Source organism: Bos mutus, chromosome 16 (genome assembly GCF_027580195.1).
Source record: "Bos mutus isolate GX-2022 chromosome 16, NWIPB_WYAK_1.1, whole genome shotgun sequence".
NCBI classification, from domain to species: domain Eukaryota; kingdom Metazoa; phylum Chordata; class Mammalia; order Artiodactyla; family Bovidae; genus Bos; species Bos mutus.
In genome coordinates this window covers 1,460,831-1,481,355 of record NC_091632.1, presented here as the reverse complement: position 1 = coordinate 1,481,355, position 20,525 = coordinate 1,460,831, and the positions used below count along the sequence as shown (strand labels likewise).

General features: G+C 50.5%; 1 protein-coding gene and 1 long non-coding RNA gene across 17 annotated transcripts in view; one reads left to right on the top strand and one right to left on the bottom strand.

Moving 5' to 3' along the window:
- The window catches only part of PLEKHA6 (pleckstrin homology domain containing A6), a 138,971-nt gene that overhangs the window by 72,184 nt on the left and 46,262 nt on the right, over positions 1-20,525 (top strand). The window contains exon 1 of one of the 14 annotated variants that reach the window (XM_070384543.1): positions 8,898-9,147. The exons of 12 other annotated variants lie outside the window; for them this stretch is intronic. Coding sequence is in view for 1 of the 2 variants with exons in the window: in XM_070384538.1 (XP_070240639.1) it covers positions 19,967-19,998 (32 nt within the window). In the remaining variant the exon portion in view is untranslated. Of the gene's footprint in view, positions 1-8,897; positions 9,148-19,056; positions 19,999-20,525 lie in introns of those variants that run through there. One more of the 14 variants, XM_070384538.1, reaches the window with a different exon arrangement.
- LOC138991217 (uncharacterized) lies at positions 15,765-20,340 on the bottom strand. Of its 3 annotated transcripts, none has more exons than XR_011467172.1 (5): positions 19,889-20,340; positions 19,204-19,304; positions 18,764-18,992; positions 18,432-18,564; positions 15,765-17,463 (listed from the first exon to the last, which is right to left on the bottom strand). It is a non-coding gene; the product is annotated as an uncharacterized lncRNA (long non-coding RNA). The 3 variants fall into 3 exon arrangements; XR_011467173.1 differs by having other exon boundaries at positions 18,432-18,561; XR_011467174.1 differs by lacking the exon at positions 19,204-19,304.

Here is a 20,525-nt window from a genome sequence, read left to right as displayed (position 1 = left end):
GAGGTAGTGACGGCAGTGTGGCTGAAGAGGCCAAGGCGTGGCTGTCCTTGCCATCCCCCACGGGTGGACAAAGTGTGGAACCTGAATCTTGAAGGCCATTCAGGGCCCCACCCTCCCCAGAGGTAACATTCTATCCCTTTAGTAAAGTCCTTCATGAAAGATTTATTGTTTCATCAGACACTAGGGAGTCAGGATCTAAAAGCCGCACATCAAAAGCTCATCACTGTTTCTACATTCAGTCTTTGATATTGTCGTTGAGTCCAAGGTCCCCCATTCCATCTTGGGCTTGTTGGAGGACCGATGCCATCTTGTTTGGGTTAGTATTGAAACAGGGACCATGACATCATCGCCTTGTGTGAGACGACAGGGTGGCTAGGCCAGGGTGTGTGGGATTGGGAACCATTTCTGGCTGGCTGTTGCCCTTAATCCAAATGAACTCCAAAGAAAACACAACGAGGGGTCAGGTTTGTCTAAGCTTTTCGTGGCGCTGTGTCTCCTTCATGCCTTCCCCTGCCAAAAGCCTCAGCTCCATCCACAGTGATGGCAGACACCCCAGAAGTGCGGGGGCTGGAAGGGGTGGGCGTGTGGGGAGGCGGCCCAGCCTGGCTCTGCTCTGGGAGGGGCGTGCGGGAGGGCAGTGGGGAACTGAGCCCTCCCCTGCTCCAGCCTGATGCCCCTGGAGCCTGGGAGTCTTTGGGTGGAGGAGAGGGAGGGCCTGCAGGGTCCCAGGGGCTGGGCTATTTCTGTAACCCAGAACACACATGCCACAGCCACAGAGAAGGTCAAACTCTGGGCACAGGGCTGGAATGCAGGGGCCAGGCAGCGGAGGGAGCTGCGGTCGCACCCCTCCTGGCAGCTCAGCCGGCCCCTGCATTGCTCCCTGGGGAAGGTGTGTTACCCAGAGCAAAGTGCGTGGCGTGGGGAGGGACGGTGGCAGAGATGCTGGTGCAGTGCTTTGGAGGGGTTTGGGGAGAGCACAAAATCCAAATACCCATTGCACTGGGATGGGGAGGAATTTAATTCCAGGGTGTGGGACTCTATTTCATGCTCTCTGCCATGGAAAAATCAGGTCAGGCAAAGCCCTGTGTGAAGGGCAAGAGAAACAGCGCTGAGGCTGGGCCCAGGAGGCTCGGACAAGCACAGGTGTGTGAGTTGCGCCTGTGTTCAGAGATCCGGACGGACAGATGCGGGGTCAGTTTACGAGAAGCAGGGTCAGCCTCTGTCCGCTTAGCGTGAGCCTCCCACCCACACCGGCTCCGTCCAAGGCCCCTCTTCACTTGGGTTTGCAGTCCTTTCCTTCGTAAGCGCTGCCCACGTTGATGCGCTTCAGGCCCACTCACCTGGCTCCGCCCCTGCGTCCTGGGCGCCGGCACGCGCACCGCCCCTCGACCCCGCCTGCCGCTGCACTAGCCCTTCCTCCTGCGTACGGTGCCCGCTGTCCTTCACGCTGTGCCCGCATCCTCACACGTGCTTGTGTGTGGTTTGGGGCTTCTGGGGTTTCTGTTTATAGTTAGAAAATCGCCCTGCTCCCGCTCTGCCTTTGTCGCAGGAGAACCATCTTCCTGGCTGAATCTGACCGCCGCCTGACCCTTGGGCGCCCTGCCCTTGGTCCGCCCCTGTTCAGCCCCCTGCTGCGTGTCTGCTGGCTTGTCTGCCTTCTCCTGCTGTAGGGCTCCTCAGCCGGAGGACCCCAAGACGGGAGCGTGCTCCAGAGGGGCTTAGGCTTTCCTGGACGGGTAACCTTCCCCACCTCCTTTGCCCGGCTCTTTGCTGAAGTGCCCAGGACTTAGTGGCCTCTTGTACGCTCTCATCAACTCTGCGGACAAGGTGGCTCCCCGCTCAGGCCCGGTGGGCCCCAGGGGCAAGCACTTGCCTGCATTATACAGCTGCATGGGCGACTACCAGCACTAGGGCCTGAACCTTCCCAGACAACTCCTCCAGCCCAGGGATGTGGCCCCTAGATGGACTTGCTGTTTAACTTCTAAGTGTGACATGACATAGAAAAACAAGATCCCCTCCTCGTTCAGAGCACGGGAGGACAGACCTCCGTCCTCTCTAAGATTCTTAGGTGTCGATTATGCTGGCTCCTGAGGGTAAGGGGTCTGCCTCAGATGATTGCGAGTGGTCTGAGGTGGGTGGGGGCTTCAAGGCATTCTTAACTAGGTTGAGAATATCCAAAATACTATCTTGATGGATAACTTCTTTAGGAGCAGTTGTTAAGCATTTGTCTTCATGTGTCAAAGTGCTGAGGGGTTTTATAGTCAGAAATTAGGCCATCACTTCCTATGAGCGAATGATCTGAGGCAGGGGCAGATAGTAATGATTTCTGGCATTTATTGAACATTGCAAGGTCCGGGTCTCTCAAATTCTCTGCTTGTATAATCTCATTTAATCCTATGACAAACCCTTGAGGTAGCAGTTTATATTATCTCTGTTTGCAGATGGGGAGATGAAAGCACAGAAAAGTTATCACTCACTCAGAGCCCCTTAGGTAATAACCGGTGCCGTCAGATTGGAATTGGGGCGGTCTGACTTCGGAGCCAAAAATCCCAAGGCCAATGCAGATTCAACTCCACAAAAATAAACTAAAGGGTTAGTTTGTAGGATGATGCATGAGAAGGGAATTTCAAGTTGCACAACAAACTGGAAGTGGGAAAAGAGTTGGCTTTGGGCTGTGTCCTGGGCTCTCACCCCGGCTTTCCCGTTTCCAAGCTGCCTAGAGCTGCTTCCCTGATGGCTCAGCTTCCTCCTCTGCAAGTGCAGGGCCGTGGTGCCTGCCTCAGGAGGTTGAGCAGAGAATGTGCTAGTTTCATGGCCTGGGTCAGTGTTAATTTCCTCTCTTTTCGGTGCCAGTTGTCAAGTCTTCCTGGAGCGAGTGAGGAGTGATTTGAGAATTCAAGGTTAATTCTTTTTTTGAGAAGCAAATGTCTAACCAGCCCTCCAAGACCTGATCTTCCGGACAAGACTTCCTACCATTACCATTTCCTACTGGTCCCTGCTGGGACTGCCTGGAATTGGAGGAAAGACAGGCTGGACAGAGAGGAGTGTTTGGCTTAATGTAGCTCTCAGACCGCCGTCACCCTCTGACCCTTATCACTTTATTTTTTCCTTTTAAAAATAAGGACATTCTCTTACATAAACCCAGTACAGTGTACAAATTCAGGAAACAACACTGATACGTTACTATTATCTAGTAGACAGGCCATATTCAGTTTCACCAGTTGCCCTAATAATGTCATTGGAATCTAATCCAGGAGCATGTCTCTGCTCCTCTTTAATCTGGAATAATTCCTCAGCCTTTCTTTGTTTTTCATGCACTGAGGTTTTTTGAAGAGTGCAGACCTCTCCCTGGCCCTTTCGGGGCCCTGTCTCGTCTCCCTATCTCTCTCCCAGTCTCTCCAGTCTCATCCCTGAGCAGGGCTGAGTAAGGTAAGGTGGTTGAGGCAGTCTCCTTAGGCACAGCATTTAAGAGGCTGCCAGAAGACTCAGTAATCAAGATAAATAGCATTTATTGCAATATTAAAAGAAATAAAAATCAGTGTGAAAATTTCACCAAGGACAAAATATCAACATTTTCAGTAACAACAGAATCAGTAACAGTGCCACCCTAAGCCATGTTGGAGCCTCAGGCGAATTGGAAATTGTGTACTACTAAGGGAATGGCACCCCACTCCAGTACTCTTGTCTGGAAAATCCTATGGATGGAGGGGCCTGGTAGGCTGTAGTCCATGGGGTCGCTAAGAGTTGGACATGACTGAGCGACTTCACTTTCACTTTTCACTTTCATGCATTGGAGAAGGAAATGGCAAGCCACTCCAGTGTTCTTGCCTGGAGAATCCCAGGGACAGAGGAGCCTTGTGGGCTGCCATCTATGGGGTCGTACAGAGTTGGACATGACTGAAGCGACTTAGCAGAAGCAGCAGCAATCTGGTCTTTATTTAAAATATTTCACGCATTATGGATATTTTGTACTAATTTTTATTCCAAGATACTGCATAAAACTTTGATCAAACTTGATCATTGAGCTTTTCGATGCCTCTTACGTTTTGCACCTTGCAGCGTGGGTTTCCGCCCTCCCGTCACCCTGTCCTCAGAACAAGGGAGAGAGGAGGGGGGCTCCCAGCCCCCACAGAGCAGGGGGGCAGATGAAGAGGGGAAGGAGGCGCAGGGCCTGGAGCCCTCTAACAGCTTCCAGCTGCTTCCGCATCCACCAGACTTCTGCCTTGGGAGTGGTGTTGGGTTGGTTTCCCTCCTCTCTCATCAGATACGCGGTCTGATTAGACCCTCAGATCCCCTCTTCTCTCCCAGGCGAGCCTGTCTTAGTATGGCATGGTTCCCCTTAGCTGAGCTCATTATGACCCGAGACCTGCCCCGTTTTCCTCCATCCTAGGGTCCCTTCCAGTCTCATAGCAGCACTTGTGTGCTACGAGAACGTCTGCTCAGCGTGGGGCGAGCATCCCGATGCTGGTCTGCGTTCCGTGGTCCTGGGAGCCGAGCCAGGGCTGAGGGACGGGCGGGGTGCCCCCAGGCTGCGGGCAGACCGTAGTTAGCAGGAAGAGCTCCACGCTGAGGGTAAGGGACTCTTGTAGGAGGTGGGTGATCTTACCTCTGTGAGCCTCAGGCTTTCTGTTTGTATGTTTTTTTGTAAAATGAGAGTGTTAATATTTTTCTGCCTACCATATAGAACCATAAAAGAATCATGTGAGATGATGAGGAGAGGACTTTGTGAACCAGGTTTTATTTGATATTTTCCCTTCTGTCATAAAACAATTATTTTTATAAAGACGATCTTCAGGTCTGCCAAATTATTTGACCTAAATCCAGGAGAGAGGTCCAGGCTGATTCAAGGCCACATCGGTGCCCGTCTTTAACCAGCCGTCAAAGCAGGTCACTAGGGAAGCTGGAATCCCCACCCTGCCCCGCCACACCCCTACCTGCCCAGATCCATCACAGCAGAGGCCCAGGGGTAGGTGGTTTTTTTTTTAATGTCTCATCTGAAGACTTTTCTTTTTTATAGCTTTAGAGAGGTACAATTGATTTATGATAACTATTGAAGGGGTTAAATTTGATGCATTTTTTTTAAACTGTAGCTACAATTAAGATAGTACACCTGTATCTGCTGCTGCTGTTGCTAAGTCGCTTCAGTCATGTCCCACTCTTAGCAACCCCATGGACTGCAGCCTACCAGGCTCCTCCGTCCATGGTATTTTCCAGGCAAGAGTCCTGGAGTGGGGTGCCATTGCCTTCTCAGACAATGTATCTATCACTCCCCAAAGTTTCTTCCTGCCTTTTTGAAATCCCTCTGTCTACCCCATCGCCATAATAACTGCTGATTTGCTTTCTGCCACTATAAATTAGTTTACCTTTGTGAGGGTTTTGTATAATGGAATCATAAAGTATACATTATTTATTTGGGGGAAGGGAGTTCAGCTTCTCTCTCTCAACACGATTATTTTCAGATGCATCTGTGTTGTTATGTATGTCAATAATTCATTTCTTTTTATTGTTGAGTCATGTTCCATTGTATGGATGGTACACATAATGTATTCTCCTATTCATGGACATTTGAGTTTCTTGCAGTTTGGGGCTCTTACAAACAAACTTCTGTGAACATTTGTGTTCAAGTCTTTGTGTGAACATATATTTTCATTTCTTTTGGACAAATACCTAGGAATCCATGTATGTTAAACTGCATGGAAAAGTTTGGCAGTTTCTTAAAAAGGTAAACAAAGTGGAAGTACCATTTGCAGCCTTATCAGCAGGGTATGACTTTCAGTTCATTTACATTTTGGTCAACATTTGGTATGATTAGCCTTAATTTTAGCAGTTCTGGTGGGTGTATTAGTGTTAGCTCGTTGTGGATTCAATTTGCTTTTCCCTAATGACTAATGCTGTTGAGCATGTTTTCCTGTACTTTATTTGACATAGCGTTTCCTCTTTGGTGTAGGATCTGTTTAAATCTTTTGCACATTAATGGACTTCCCTGGTAGCTCAGCTGGTAAGGAATCCACCTGCAATGCAGGAGACCCGTTCGATTTCCGGGTCAGGAAAATCCCTTGGAGAAGGGATAGGCTACCCACTCCAGTATTCTGGCCTGGAGAATTCCCATGGGGTCGTGAAGAGTGGGACAAGACTGAGTGACTTTCACTTTCACTTTGCTGTCCTGATATTTAGGTGTAAGAGTTCTTTATATATTCTAGATGAAAGTCTTATGTCACATGCTTTGCTAATATTTTCTCTAGTTTATGGCTTACCTTTTTATTTTTGTAACATGTTTTGAAAAGTAAAGCTTTTTGTTTCAATGAAGTTTGATTTCTTGATATTTTGTTTAAAACTGGTGCATCTTATGTCGTATTTAAGAGATTTGCCAAGCCAAAAGCCACTTAAGATTTTTTCCTCTGTTTTCTTGTAGAAATCTTATAGTTGAAGCTTTTCATTTTAGGCCTTGGTCCATTTTAAGTTAATTTTTAATGGTAAAGTCGAGGCATTTTGTTTTTGCTTTTGGTATATGGACCTCTAGTTTTTCTAGCACCATGTACCGAAAAGACTGTCATTCCCCCATTGAAATGTCCTTATGCTGCTGCTGCTACTGCTGCTAAGTCGCTTTAGTCGTGTCCGACTCTGTGCGACCCCAGAGACGGCAGCCCACCAGGCTCCCCCGTCCCTGGGATTCTCCAGGCAAGAACACTGGAGTGGGTTGCCATTTCCTTCTCCAATGCATTAAAGTGAAAGGTGAAGTCGCTCAGTCGTGTCCGACTCTTAGCGACCCCATGGACTGCAGCCCACCAAGCCCCTCCGTCCACGGGATTTTCCAGGCAAGAGTACTGGAGTGGGGTGCCATCGCCTTCTCTGGAATTATCCTTATACTTCTATGGAAAACCAACTGACCGTAAATGAATGGGTTTATCCCTAGACTCTATTCTGTTCAGTTTATCTGTAGGTGTATCTTTATGCAGATACCACATTGTCTTGACTACTGTAGATTCTAATCTTAAAGTCAGATCATCTAAGACTTCTAACTTTATTCTTCTTTTTGTAACTTTTGGGGGTTATTATAGGTCCTTTTAATTTCTATATGAATTTCAGAGTACCTGTATCAATTTTTACAAATAACCTATTGGGATTGTATTGACTCTATAGGAAAATTAGTGGAGAATTGATATTCTAACAATATTTAATTTCCTTTTTCATACAAACAGTATATCTGCCTTTTATTTAGATTTGATTTAATTTTTCTCAGTAGTAGTTTAGAGTTTTTGGTATATAGGTCTTGCACATCTGTTGTCAAATTTATTCCTAAATATTTCATATTTTTTACCCTGTTGTATGTAGTATTTTTAAAATTTCAATTTTTCACCGTTTGCTACTAGTATCTAGAAATAGAACTGATTTTTCTATGTTGACTTTATATCCTGAGCCCCTGTCCCCCTTTAAAACTCAGTTTCACAGAGTGGGAACCTTTAAATACTGAGATGCAGGGCTTTTACATGAAATGATAAGCATTTACAACAAAGGCACAAACATCAGCGTCCTTTCCCGGTTTAAGCTGATCACACTCTGGCAGTCCTGCAGCCAGCTGTGGCTCTAAGGGACGTGAGCGGGGAGCGGTATGGTGAACCTGACTCTGCAGGCAGTGCGGCACCAGGTTTCTGGGAGTATTTCTGAGGGTGGACGCGGCAGGCTGGGAATGCTCGCAGCCCCTTTAAGAGACCAGGGCCAACCCGCCATCAGGCAGCTGGGAAGGCAGCCCAGGAGATAAGAAAGGGCCCCCTGGTAGATTTAAGCCAGGGTCTTGAGCCACAGTGACTGGACTACTGACAGACAAGAACAAGGGGTGGTGAGAGGAGATGCAGCCACTAGACCCAGGCTGGTACGAGCTGGAGCAGCACCACCCACTGGGGCCAGAGAGGAAAAGGGGGTATTAACTGTGGGCGTGCAGAGAGAGGGTGCTGACGTTCTCCAGCATAGCCTACCATGTTTATGATTATGGTTTAAAAACCCTACGAGACTACTTCAAGGCTTTATATGTAGTAAATGTTCAATAAATATGTTTATTGAGCCCTATATGCTATGCTCCCTCTACTGATATCTCACTTATGCTACAGCATACAGTGAGATCCTCTGTTATAGGGTTTGGAGACTACCGGATTTCTTGCTCAAACTAGAAAAATCCTGGCAAGGACTTACTCTGAAAAGCCTGGAGCTGCTCATTTGCACATATCTGCATAGATTTGCATACGTCCTACATGTAGATACTTTTATGCTGGATTTAGATTTTCCCAAATCAGTTGCCTATTTTTAAAGGGAAAAAGAGGTAATTTCTCTCTGCTCGTTCCTGGTCACCTTTCTTTCGCATCCACTAAAGATGCAAAAATGATTTCTGCAACTCTGAAATATAGATTACCTGTGCCCCACAGTTTGTGTAGATACAAGCAATCCTTTGCCTGTCAAGTTATTTTCCTTTTTCATTTCTGTTACAGTTCCTAGCTCCAAACTCCTGGGTGAGTCAGGGAATCATTAAGGCAAAGAAACCCTCTAGCTAAACAGCCAGGAGCTGAAATTGCCTAGAAGCCTTCCGGGATTCCGCCCTGTACCTGCATAGGGAGGCTAGAGGCGCTTTCACTGACCTGAAGCCCCCTTCCCACTGTTTCCTGGCCCACGGCTAGGCATGCTATGACTACCTTTGTCTGTTCTCTCTCCTCCAGGAATAAATAAAAATATCACCCCTCCCCCCTGATCCTGGCTCCTCTATTGGCCTGCTAGGCAAATATTTCATAATGTGGGCTCATCCAATTGGGCATTGTGCCAAGACCAAGCGCCTCAGGTTGCCAGTGTGCTCCAATCAGGCAGGGCAGCCTGGGTGGGACTAGAGGGCTCCTGCTCTCCACATGGGAGGCAGCGGCATTACTCAGGTGGATGGCATCAAGGCAGGAGTTCCTGCTTTCTCGGAGCTGGGAAGAGGGGACGGGGCTGTCCATCAGCCAGCTGGAGGCAGCCAGCACCGAAGGGGTTAAAGCCAGTCAGCATGTGTGGCTGTTAATGATTGCTACCCACCAGGGGCCTGATGAGTGTTAAAGGAGAGCCTTTTCCCTATTCCTGAGTGTGAAAGGAGTCAGAGAGAGCAGAGGGCATCGCAGAGAAGAGCTGGTAAGTGAGTGGTCCTCTGTCTCGCTGTCTGTCTGTCTGGGAGGCTCTGGAGCAAGTAAGGGAGCTCCAGTATTCCCATACCATCAGCTGGAGTGGGCTTTGTTACAACTGGATGCACATTCTCAGCGTTGGGCCAGATTTCAGTATCACTCCTATTTATTAGAAGGAAATCTTCAGGGTTCTCTTAGTCCAAGGGGGTGAACCCCTTGGCACAGATGCCAGAAATACAAGTCATTGTCTGCCCTGCTGCAGAGACAATGGTTTTGTGTACCCCTCTGCATGCAGAGCTGGAGCCCGGCTCCCCCCGCTCCCTGAGCCATTGTCTCCAGAGCAGGGGACTCGGGAGCTCTGGGCAGAAGTGCCATCGGCCTCCTCACAGCCATTTCCTGGGCCCAGCACTGAAGGAAAGCAGCGAGGGCTAAACCAGAGGAGACTGGCATAGCTGTGCCCTGCCTTTTATTCCCTTTACTTCACGTCAAGTGTGGAGAGGTGGGAGGCAGGATGCAAGGAGGGGGCGTGGAATAGAGAGTTGGCGCGAGACTCAACTCATTAGAAGACAAAGTTTGTCATTTGGGAGCAACAGAAATCCAGGAAGAGAGAGAGCCATTCTTCTGGATTTAGGTATCTGTTGTCCCCTTTCCCCAAACTGCCAACTCAGGACCCTCATTCCTTCTAAATATTGGGGCTCTTTGACCGAGGCACCTTCTCACGTTGGTCAGACTTGTGCAGGGAATGTGGACAAGTTTCTTTGCTTTGTTGGTGGAGTGCTAAGACGGACTTGTCTCAGCTGATGTTGTGTGTGTGTGTGTGTGTGTGTGTGTGTACTCATGCATGCACAAAAAATGAAAGCCTGATTTGTCTCCAAAGCAGAAATGTTGACTTTACCCCCATCGTAGCCAGAAGCCCTTTTGTCCCCTGCCTCTTTCTTGGGAGGAAAAATGTTCGATGACATAATGGTAATAGTAGGCGGCCCTGGAGGGGTCTGTCGGGTAGGAACAGAGGGTTCCCTGTGCCGGTCTTGAAGGCAGGTTTGAAAGATAAGGCAAGTCCAACCCTCTGGCTTTCAGCTGTGGTGCTTCCTCCAGCTAAGCTGCCCACAGGCAAACAGAAACCAGGCACGAGAAGGGGTGGTGCCAGCTACCAGACCCAGCGGCAGCAGCGAAAGCAGCCGTGTTTCCGGGCATGTAAGCCAAGAAAGAGGGGAAAGTAGGAACTGGGAGAGGAGCTGCCCCTTCTGGTGTTCTGCCTTGTGCTAAGAGTTAGCCGCAAGGATGACTAGCTGCCCTCCATCCTCAAACTTCCAGGAGAAGCACCACAGAGCAATTGGTGTTCCCAGGCAGGGCGGTCTTCGTGGGCACACAGCTTGTGCCGTGGCCCTGCATCCTCAGAAGGGCTTGGTGTAATGCCCTCCTGTCACCGTCCTGAACTTCATAATGTTTGAGCAAGGAGCTCTGCCTTTTATTTGGCTCTGGGGCCTGCGAATTACGTAGCTGCACTATTCCCAGGCCAGCCACAAGGGGCAGCATCGGGATGGTGTTCACGTGCTCCAAAAGGCACAGGCACACTCACCCGTCACTCAGGTGTCCCTTACCAAGACTGGCTTCCGTCCTGACCAGGACCAAGCCCAGCGTCCCTTTTGTCCTCTCCAAAGCACATGTGTCTTCTTGTCTCAGCATCCCCACCGAGGCCTCCTTCAAGGCTACTGCATGGCAGGGGGACAGGGCAGGGGCCCGCAGTGTCCCTCCCCAGGTTCTCCCATCCACTTTCCTTTTCTTCCCAAGCTCCTCTGTCCCTTGTCTGGGCTCCAGGCAGGGTCTAGGCCTGGGAACACCTCTCCCATTCCTCTGAGGTCTTCTCCCCTCCCGGCTCCAAGCCAGTTATCAATGGGCACACTCTGGCACCTGCTTTGGGTGCTGTGTGTTTAAGAACAGACTGTACCCCTGGGATTAGCACAGGTTCCAGGCTGGGTGGGGACAGGGAGGTGCAAGGGAAGGAAGACCCTGAGCCTGCTGTCTTCCCTGCAGTTCCTTTCCCTGCCTCCCACCCCGTGGAGGCAGGACCAGGCAGACCCTGCAGGCCAGCTGTCCCTTCTTCCCCCTCCAGCCTCACCAGCAGCTGGCCGACCCAAGAAGGAGAAGGAGGTAGGAAGGAGGGCCCGTTCCTTGCCCTTTTCCCTTTGCCAGCCTCCATGATCCTCTCTGTAACTTTTCTCAATTGCCTCTCCCAGGGCCTGTGCCCATTAGGGCTGTTAACAACAATATTTTCAAACCCTGGAGGAGTCTTCGTGCATCTATTTTAAAATGATAGATACCTACATTAACTTTGGACTTTCAGATGTATCCTTTGATTTTAGATGTTTAACATTTTTGTTATTGTTGTTGGCAACAGATTTCCTTTTCCCTTTTCTTTTTTCCTTAGCTTAGGGCTATAAGAGAACTTGCATTTCCCTGAGGACACTAAACCCATGTCAGCTGGTGGAAGGACAGACTGGTTTGGAGTTATATGTTTTATAGAATCCAAAATTATTAGAACTGGAAGATGGCTTAAAGAACATCTAGCCCAGTGCTGTCCAACAGAATATCCACTGGGGTAGAACATGCTATAACCTTCCTGTCCAATTTGGTGGCCTCTAGCTGTGGTGGCTCTCAAGCCCCAGCAGATTGTGGCTAGCATGACTGAGGAACTGAAATTTTAATTTTATTTAATTTTAATTAGTGAGAATGTAAATAGCTGCATGTTGACTAGTGGCTACTAAAATGGATGGGATAGTGCTCTTTGTTTTATTTTATTCTTTTATTTTATTAATGTTTATAACATCAGTCACTGACTGAGCAACTGTTACGTGCCAAGCGTTCTCCTGGGTGCTTTAAATATGTGTTCTTGTTTAATCTTCCGAGGGCTTCCCAAGTGGTTCAGGTGGTAAAGAATCTGCTGGCAATGCAGGAGACCTGGGTTTGATCCCTGGAGAGGGGAATGGCTACCCACTCCAGTATTCTTGCCTAGAGAATCCCATGGACAGAAGAGCCTGGTGGACTATAGTCCATGGGGTCGCAAAGAGTCGGACACGACTGAACGACTAGCACTTTCACTTTAATTCTCTGAACAATTCGGTATCACTCCATGTTCCAGACGAGGAAACTGAGGCCCAGAAAAGTTGAGATGTCAGTACTGGTCAGCTACAGTCACGCGCCCACCATTCTTTAAGTGACAAGTGTCTCCAAAAGTTCTCTAAGTTCTTTCCCTTCCAGGTCTCACTTTCTCTTTCTGGGCTGTCAGGGGAGCTCACGGTGATTTTTCTCAGCACACAGAGATGGAGACAGCAGTGACTCTCTCCAGGCACAGCCATTGCGTGCCGACTGCTTCCTCTGGTGGCCCTTGTCCCCAAGCTCCTCTTGTATCTTCTGCAGCAGACAGCAATCTGGGAGAGCCCTCTGTCTTCCAAGCCCTGAGCCAGCTCCCTGCGTCCATGGGAAGTTCCAGACTCCTCGCTCCCATCAGGAGGAGGTGTTCAGAGTTTCCCACAATCCATCTGTGTCCCTGCTGTTCCAGGTCAGGAGAACCAAGCAGCCGAGCCCTCGCGGCCGGCGAGTGAGGGGCGGTGCTCACACTGGGGCTTTGCTCCCGGCCCACCTGCCTTTGCATCTGCACCACGTGCAGCCCTGTGAGGTGGGGACCTCCTTCCTCCCAGAGCAGATGCCTCGGCCCTGCCCTCCTGCGCCCATTGATTCACTGCTCTCTTCTCCACCAGACGAAGCTCTGCTCAGTAGACTCTTAGCAGAGCCTGGCTGGCCAGTCGGAAGGGAGAAGGGAGAGGCCCCAGAGCAGATAGAGCCCGTCCGTCAGATCCCCTGGGGAGAGGCTTCATGGCTGAGCTCCCCTGCCTCACTCCCAGTTCAGCCTCCGGGAGCAGAGCAGCACGCCCCATCCACCTGCCATGGGCAGACCGCTGGCCACAGATCTGGCCAGACAGATCGCAGCCACCACATCAGACAAATCTCAGCCACCCCACCAAACAGCCGTCCACTTCCCGGGTGTGAGGTGCCGGCCAGGGCACAGGGACAAAGAAGGCCCAGGCTGTGAGCGGTTTGTGTGTGGCTGCCCCTGCACTCCTCTGCACTAGGCAGGTGTTGTGGGACTCACGTTTTTGGGCACGTCCCACCCCACGTCACACATGTCACCTGTGGCCTTCAGGGGTTCACACGGGGCGGGGGGTGGTGTGACCTTCATCGCTGCCTTCTTGCAGCAGGCCTTGTGGAGCCGGAGTCCTCCTGATTCACAAGCCTCTCTCCCTCTTCTCTTCTAGAGTGAGGAGCTCAGGCTGGAGACGCGGTGGGGACTGGGGGCAACCAAGGAGATGTGAACTTTGTCTTGTATCTCTTGTTACTGTGAGTGAGTGAGTGAGTGAAAGAAAGTCGCTCAGTCGTGTCTGACTCTATACAGTCCATGGAATTCTGCAGGCCAGAATACTGGAGTGGGTAGCCTTTCCCTGCTCCAGGGGATCTTCCCAACCCAGGGATCGAACCCAGGTCTCCCGCACTGCAGGTGGATTCTTTAGCAGCTGAGCCACAAGGGAAGCCCCTTGTTACTATAGCCGAGGCAATGAATCTCAGCTCCCCTGACTTGCGTGGGCCTTGCCCTGCTCCCAGGCCAAGGACCAGAGACCATGTGAGTTTAATGTTTTCCTGTGTTCACCCCTTCAGAGCATCATCAGCTTTATTCCTCTGCTGTCTAGTCTAGTAGGATATTTAAGCACAGCACAGTGGAGCACTAAACAGGCCACTACTCATTACTACTGTTTCATTCTTAAAATGAGGAAACTGAGGCACGAAACAGCTTGACCCTTGCAGATTGCTGGGTTGGGAACCAAGAAGGCATGTGTAGCTTTTCAGGGTGTGGAAGGAGGGGGCCAGCCCAGCTGTGTTACTCTCCAAACACTCACTTGGTACTGTTCCTTCCCTCGGGGTGGGTGGGGTGACTGCTGTCTGCGGGACGCCAGGACCGAAGCTGCCGAGCTAGGAAGGGGGAGGCCTGGAAGCGGACAGCTGGGCTGCCTCAGTGTCTGGAGAGCAGGGCTCAGCTTTGTTGGGTGAGGGGAGGTAATTAGTTCCTGCCCTGCTTGTTCCTCTGGGGCCTCTTCCCCGTTGCTGACCGTCGGGGAAGCAGCTTAGAGGCTGAGGGGAGGGGACTGGAGCCCTTCTCCTCTGTTCTGTCTGGCTTGGCGGGGCCCCCAGAGGAGGTTGAGAGAGGGAAAGCGTGCCCCCCTTGTTCGCCTTCTCTTCTTCTCCCCTTAGCGGGACGGCCAGAAGCTCAGGGACAAGGAGTATGAGGAGCCGGGAGCCAGGCTGCCCCGGCTCTCCAAGTTGGGTCACGGTGTGCAGAGGCCGGGCTGCCCCGGCTCTCCAAGTTGGGTCACGGTGTGCGGAGGCAGAACGCCTCCCAACCTGCTTGAGACAGCTTCTTTTTTATTTTAGTCTTCTGTTTTGTTATTTTTTAAATTTATTTTTATTGAAGGATAGTTGATTTGTAATGCTGTTCATTCCTGTTATGCAGCAGCATGATTTGGTTATGCACACATTCTTTTTTTTAAAATATTGTTTTCTATTATGGTTTATCATAGGATTTTTTTAATTGAAGGATAACTGCTTTACAGTGTTGTGCTGAGACAACTTCTGAGACCAGAATCATTTTAACACCTGAAAGGGCTGTCAGTGTTCAGACAGTGAAGGAACAGTCATCCCAGGAATGACATTTAATAATTTATCAACCAGAAAGGACACAGGCCTGGCATCCTGGAGGGCCCTAAGATATTTCTGGATCACACAGAGGAGGGGAGGGCCAGATATGAAAGTACTGAGATTCTTCCTTATTGGAAGAGTAGCCCTTTACCAACTAGTATGGAAGCGTCTCAGTATTTTAATAAATGGCATGGTTATGCTGAATATCCACCCCGTTTATTTTTCAGAAGACAAATGGAGGTCCGTAAAGTAAGATAATCAGTTTGAAGATAAGATAATGCAAGTTGAGACAGAAGATCAGCATGAAGATTCCCCATGAATTTACCCTGAGTACCCCCCTCTGCCAGACACACACACACCCACTGAGACACACACGCACGCACTCACGTACACACAGTAAAGTGCTGTGTGCTCAGTCGGGTCTGATTCTTTGTGACCCCGTGGACTGTAGCCCACCAGGCTCCTCTGACCGGGGCATTATCTCAGCCAGAATACTGGAGCGGGCTGGCATTTCCTCCTTCAAGGGAGACAGGCCTGCGTGTGCTCACATACACACAGTGAAGCATTACCCTGACTCGAGAGCACACAAGGCTCTCCTACCCTGACCTGCAGTTGTAGGCTTTCCTACCTCCTATTCTTAAAATAAAAGGAATGTCCAGGCCCAGGAGAGACTAGGGAAGGACATCCACATAGGATGGCAGGGAGGAAGCCTGGATCTGGAGCCCTGATTTGTGACTTCCATCCCTTGGCTACTGAGCCAGCTTTTCTGCTTGCTACCTGAGCTCGGGGCCAAGCTGAGGCTAAAACTGCCCCAGTGCTCCATGTCTGATTACGACAGGGGAGGAAAGGTGTTCTGACTCTGGGGCAGTGATGGGGCTGTGAGGATAGGCAGAGTTAAGTGGGAGAGACCAAGCCTGGGTCTTCCGTCCTCACTACTTCCTGCAGCCCCGTAGCCAGCTTTTTTTATGTTTCGAGCTTACTTGGGGAAGACACTGTCATCTTGGCATTTTGGAAATGACCGTGCACAGCAGGAAGGCTGGAGCAAAGGCGGGGAGGACAGAGAGCAAGCGCAAGCACAGGGCTGACAGCTGTGTCCCCCGAGACCGCACGGCTGGTGTTTTGATCTGTTGGCAGCATTTCGAAAAGACCCAGTGTCTCTTGAAGGTGCCTTTCCCCCTTGCATACCTACAGGTGCCGCCAGGCCTGACCCCCTTCGGCCTCCTCTTTGTATGGCTGCAGTAGGCGGGAGAGCAGTGGGGCTTGGGTGGGGAGAACTTGGCTAGGGAAGTGTATTTTTTCCTAGGAATGATGGGGGTGGGTGGGAGGGGGGAGCCTCAGGAATCAGGCACATCAGGATTGTTGGGAACGTGAACCAAGTTGGTTTTTAATTGGGACAGAAAAGTGGAGCACATAAAGCTCCTTGAAATGATGATGACATCCAGAGGGGAGGTGGAGAGCGGGAGCCCGACCTTCGCTTCCTTTGCAGGCTGCAGAAATTTTCCTGTGTGTGGACAGCCTCAGCTTGGAATTTGCGAGCTGGGGGAAGAAGGAAGTGGGAGGGGTGGGCTGTGGCAGCCCTCCTCTCCGCTCACCTCGCAGTCCTCTCTCCATCTAATGAGCTGCAAGGCCAAAAGCCAGAGCTTTGTTGGGATGGAAAAACCTGGCTGGCACGCATTCTCGGGAGCTCTGGGGTTGCAGCAGCTTGGTGTTTTGCAAATAACCAAGAGGAGCCCAAGGTGGAAGGAGTTGAATGTATCTCTCTCGTTGTTCAGTATTTATCACGATGGGAGCTGTCCATTCTGAGTGTGTGTGTGTGTGTGTGTGTGCAGGTGTGTGTACACGTGTGTGAACATGCCTGTCTGCAAAGGGTCCTGAGCATCCGGGTTGCTTTTGCTGCTTCTGACTGCACGGTGCCGGGTATCGTTCCAGGTCGACGCGGATTCTTAGGGAGTAGTTTGGAGGTTGGTCAGCGCACGGTTACCTCCGTAGCGATGCTGTACCAGCGCCAGCACTTAGAGGCTGCGGGTGTCTCTTAAACTGTAGAAAAGCCCAAACTAGATGAGGGGACAGTGCTTAGAAAAGGGACAGGCTCTATCTCGTTTCTTTGTAGTTTATTGGTTTGGGCACTTCTGGAATGCCAGCCCCTGCTACGTTCACAGCCGTCTTAAGCCCGAGACTGGTTTTCATTTTCTAGCTCCAGTACTTAGCATATATCTTGATTTGTTTTTAAGCAGAAAATATAGCCATTGTGTTTTATATATAAAATGTTTCACATCTTGAAAGTTTCTAGGTATTATTTCACAGAACTAGAAAGGACCTCATTTGCCAGAGAAGGCCCTCTCGTGTAGGGCCTTGGACTGAAAGGTCAGTCATTCCAGTTCTCTCTTCACTGATGGCCACTGGGGCCACCTTTGTAGGTACAGTGGGTGAGGGGACCACCTAGTGGGCAACTCAGGAGTTTAGGGATGCTCCTGCCCCCTTTACTGCTTGAGTCCCCCCTTCCCTTGAGAGGAATTTGAGCAGTACATTTGGAGGTAGATTCATAACCATTTGTCCTTGAGAAATGGAGGCCTTTGATGTCCTAAAAGAAAGGGAAGAGGAGAGAAAAAAAAAAAAACCTGATCACCTGTCTCTCTTTCCCTTTTTTAATAATGTCCAGTACTTGGTAAGTTCCTCCTGGTGTCTAACCTAATGGAAACCTGTCATCTGTGTAGTTTAGTAGCAAAGGAAAAAGAAAAACTCCAGTCAGGTATTCTGTGTGCTCATGTAATCCTGAGGATTGCAGAGCTCTCAACAGACAGGGGAAACCCTTGGGCCTCTGTCCCTCTGCCTGCGCTATCTCCACCAGGCAGGAGAAGTCATTTAACTTGCAAAGTTAAGCAAAGGCTGTGGGAGGCCCCTGAGCTCAACTTGAAGGGAAAAGGGACATTTTTGCCTTCTAGTGGGAGAAATCTCATTTCTCAGTGCACCTCAACACCTCCTCCTGTGCACAGGAGCTTAATTTTCTTCCCCTCCTAATGAAGATGGATCAAAGCCAAGCTGTATAGTCAAGGGGGAGCCAGGCAGGGAAGCTGAGTGAAGGGGGTGAGGGGGCAGAAATGGAGCTGTTCTCATAGAGAGGAAGTAATTAATTTTGAGAGAGCAAAGATAAGGAAGCCCTTGGTAATACAATGTCAAACTCCAAATGCAGCTGGCTAAAAATTAAATCAGAGCATAGGGAGTTTCTTTTGTTCATTCATTCATTCACTTATTCATTCAACAAATATTTATTGGGACCTACTGTGCACAGGCAGAGATCCCAAGCAGGAACTGGGAGAGGGCCCAGCTCGCCATGACCACAGCAGGGCTCCAGGAACTGGATTAGGGATAGGGAGAGGTGGATTTGCAAAGTGAAGCCATTTGTCATCAGGATAAAGCATTTGCAGAAGTACCACTAAATGGCTGAATATATTGACCTTTTGGATTTAGGATTAGTTGCTTAAATATCAGCCCCAGCTATACCCGACCAGCTTGTCTCATCATGGGTTAAATAATGTCTTTTCTACTTACTGATTGCATTGTTCTCTGACTGGGTTCTGTCTTCAAACCAAACAATTAGATTAGCTCCTCCCTTTCTGTGTCTGTTGGCGTCACAAAATTGCTGTAACAACAGACTATGATGTCAACAGAATGCCTGGTGCTGCTGAAAGGAACCACATAGGTCAGAAAGGATTCTGTCATCTGAAGATAAAAATGGAACAATATCCAAAGCTAGAGAAACTAAAATTTGATATCAAAAAAGAACATCTCCAAAAAAACCAAAAACATCTCGGCAGTGTAAGATAATGGTAGGTCTGGAGCATCCTTTACTGAAACCCTTCACAAACAGCCAAGACACTCACCGAGACTGATTGCAGAGCAGGCTTGCCTGGTGGCAGGGGCTTGGAAGAGATGACCATCAGAAGCCCCTTGCATGGAGGGCCCTTGCACTTTAAGACATGGAGGACATCAGGAAAAGAAGAGATGTGACTATCTTCAATCTCTGGAGAGTTTGGAGTAGCTAACGACGATGCAAACCTCCTTGCCCCAAGCAGATCTGACAGTCTCCAGCTGGCATTTATCACATTGCATCTGGGCAGATTTACAAAAATTAACACATGATGACCCCCACTCTGAGCCCCATTTGCTACCCTCTTCCTCCTAAGATTTGGGAAGAAGCTGTTCTCCTAGTTCACCCGAGCAAAGAAGTAAATCCCCACCACTGGCTCTGGCTCCACGACACCCACACCCACGCGCTTCACTTGCTCATCTGCTGGGCCACCCCATGTGGAGGGTGAGTGACCTGGGCGACAGCCTGGGGCGGTGTCTGGAGGGGTCGTGTAGGGGGACGCCGCGAAGCCTCGTCCACCGCGCTCCTGTCTGCACAGAAGAAGGCTGGGCAGGCTGAGAGCAGAGAGAGGAGACCCCGTCAGTCTCCGCTTCCAGCATCAGTATGGCACAACAGCCACACGTGAATCCAGAGCTTCATTTAACCTTGTGCCCACGGGCTCAGAAGGGTCTCTCTGAAGCGAGTGGATTTCACCCGGGGGCCTGTGTTGTGGGCCAGGAGGTGGGGCGGCAGGGAGGGCTGGCGTGGGTTTCTGCCATGCAGATGGGGATGCAGCCCCGGACTCCTCCACCCTCCCAGCGACTCCGTATCCTTAGCGCCACGAGGTCAGACTGCCTAGGAGTGGTACACCTGCGCTGTGTGCCTGCTCCATCTCTCCGCGTTCGCTGTTTCTCCTTGGGGACCTGAACTGAGCCTATCATCCCCCACTCACTCATCCTGCCCCCGGCGCTCTGCCCAGCAACATTCCGACTGAATGCTGGGAAGCCACAGGCCCCCCTAGGGCACCCGGGCACCCCTGCCACCCAGAGAGAGGCCCTCCCCCTCCCCGGTGCCGGAGCCGGAGGAGGGAACCAGCAGTGCCCGCTGCCACCACGCGCTGGAGCCCGGCCGGCACTGCGAGCAGGACCGGAGGACTCACTTCTCAGAGGGATGCTACGAGCAGGCTGGCTGCCGGGTCCTCTGAGGCTGCCGCACAGGGGCCAGAGCTGCCAACAAGATGCTGAAGTTTCGAGCCGATCGACGGGTCAGGTAGGGTTTCTGCAGCGGACTGTGAGCCAGGTGAAGTGAGAGCTGAGTTGGCGGGTCACTGGCTCTGGGGGCGTCACAGTGAGGGGCCCGCCCCGTGTGACCTGGAGATCAGAGTAGTTAGGTCAGTGGTTGCTGCATTGCAGTGCTTGTGAAGGGGACGCTGTTTTGAAATTGGTAGCGCCTGGGTGGGGTGAGGACGTCATCTGTCGGGGTTGCTGGGTAGGAGACTCTAGGGCAGGAAGAATTCAGTGTCCTTTGAAAGACTTGTGCCGGCTGACAGCAAACTCTGTGTGGCTTCGGGGGGTGTGTGTGTGTCTTTCCGTCTGTTCATCTGTACCAGTGCCTGCAGGAAAGATTCCAGCAGAGTTATCACAGGGAATGTGTACAGCAGACTGGGCCAAAGGCGATGATTTGGGGGAGAGTGTCGGGGGGTAGGTGATCTGAGCTGGAAAACAGCAGAGACCTTGGTGCCTCAAGGATCTTAGCTATTGCAGCCTGCCTGCCCCCCACCCCCTCCACAGAGCAGA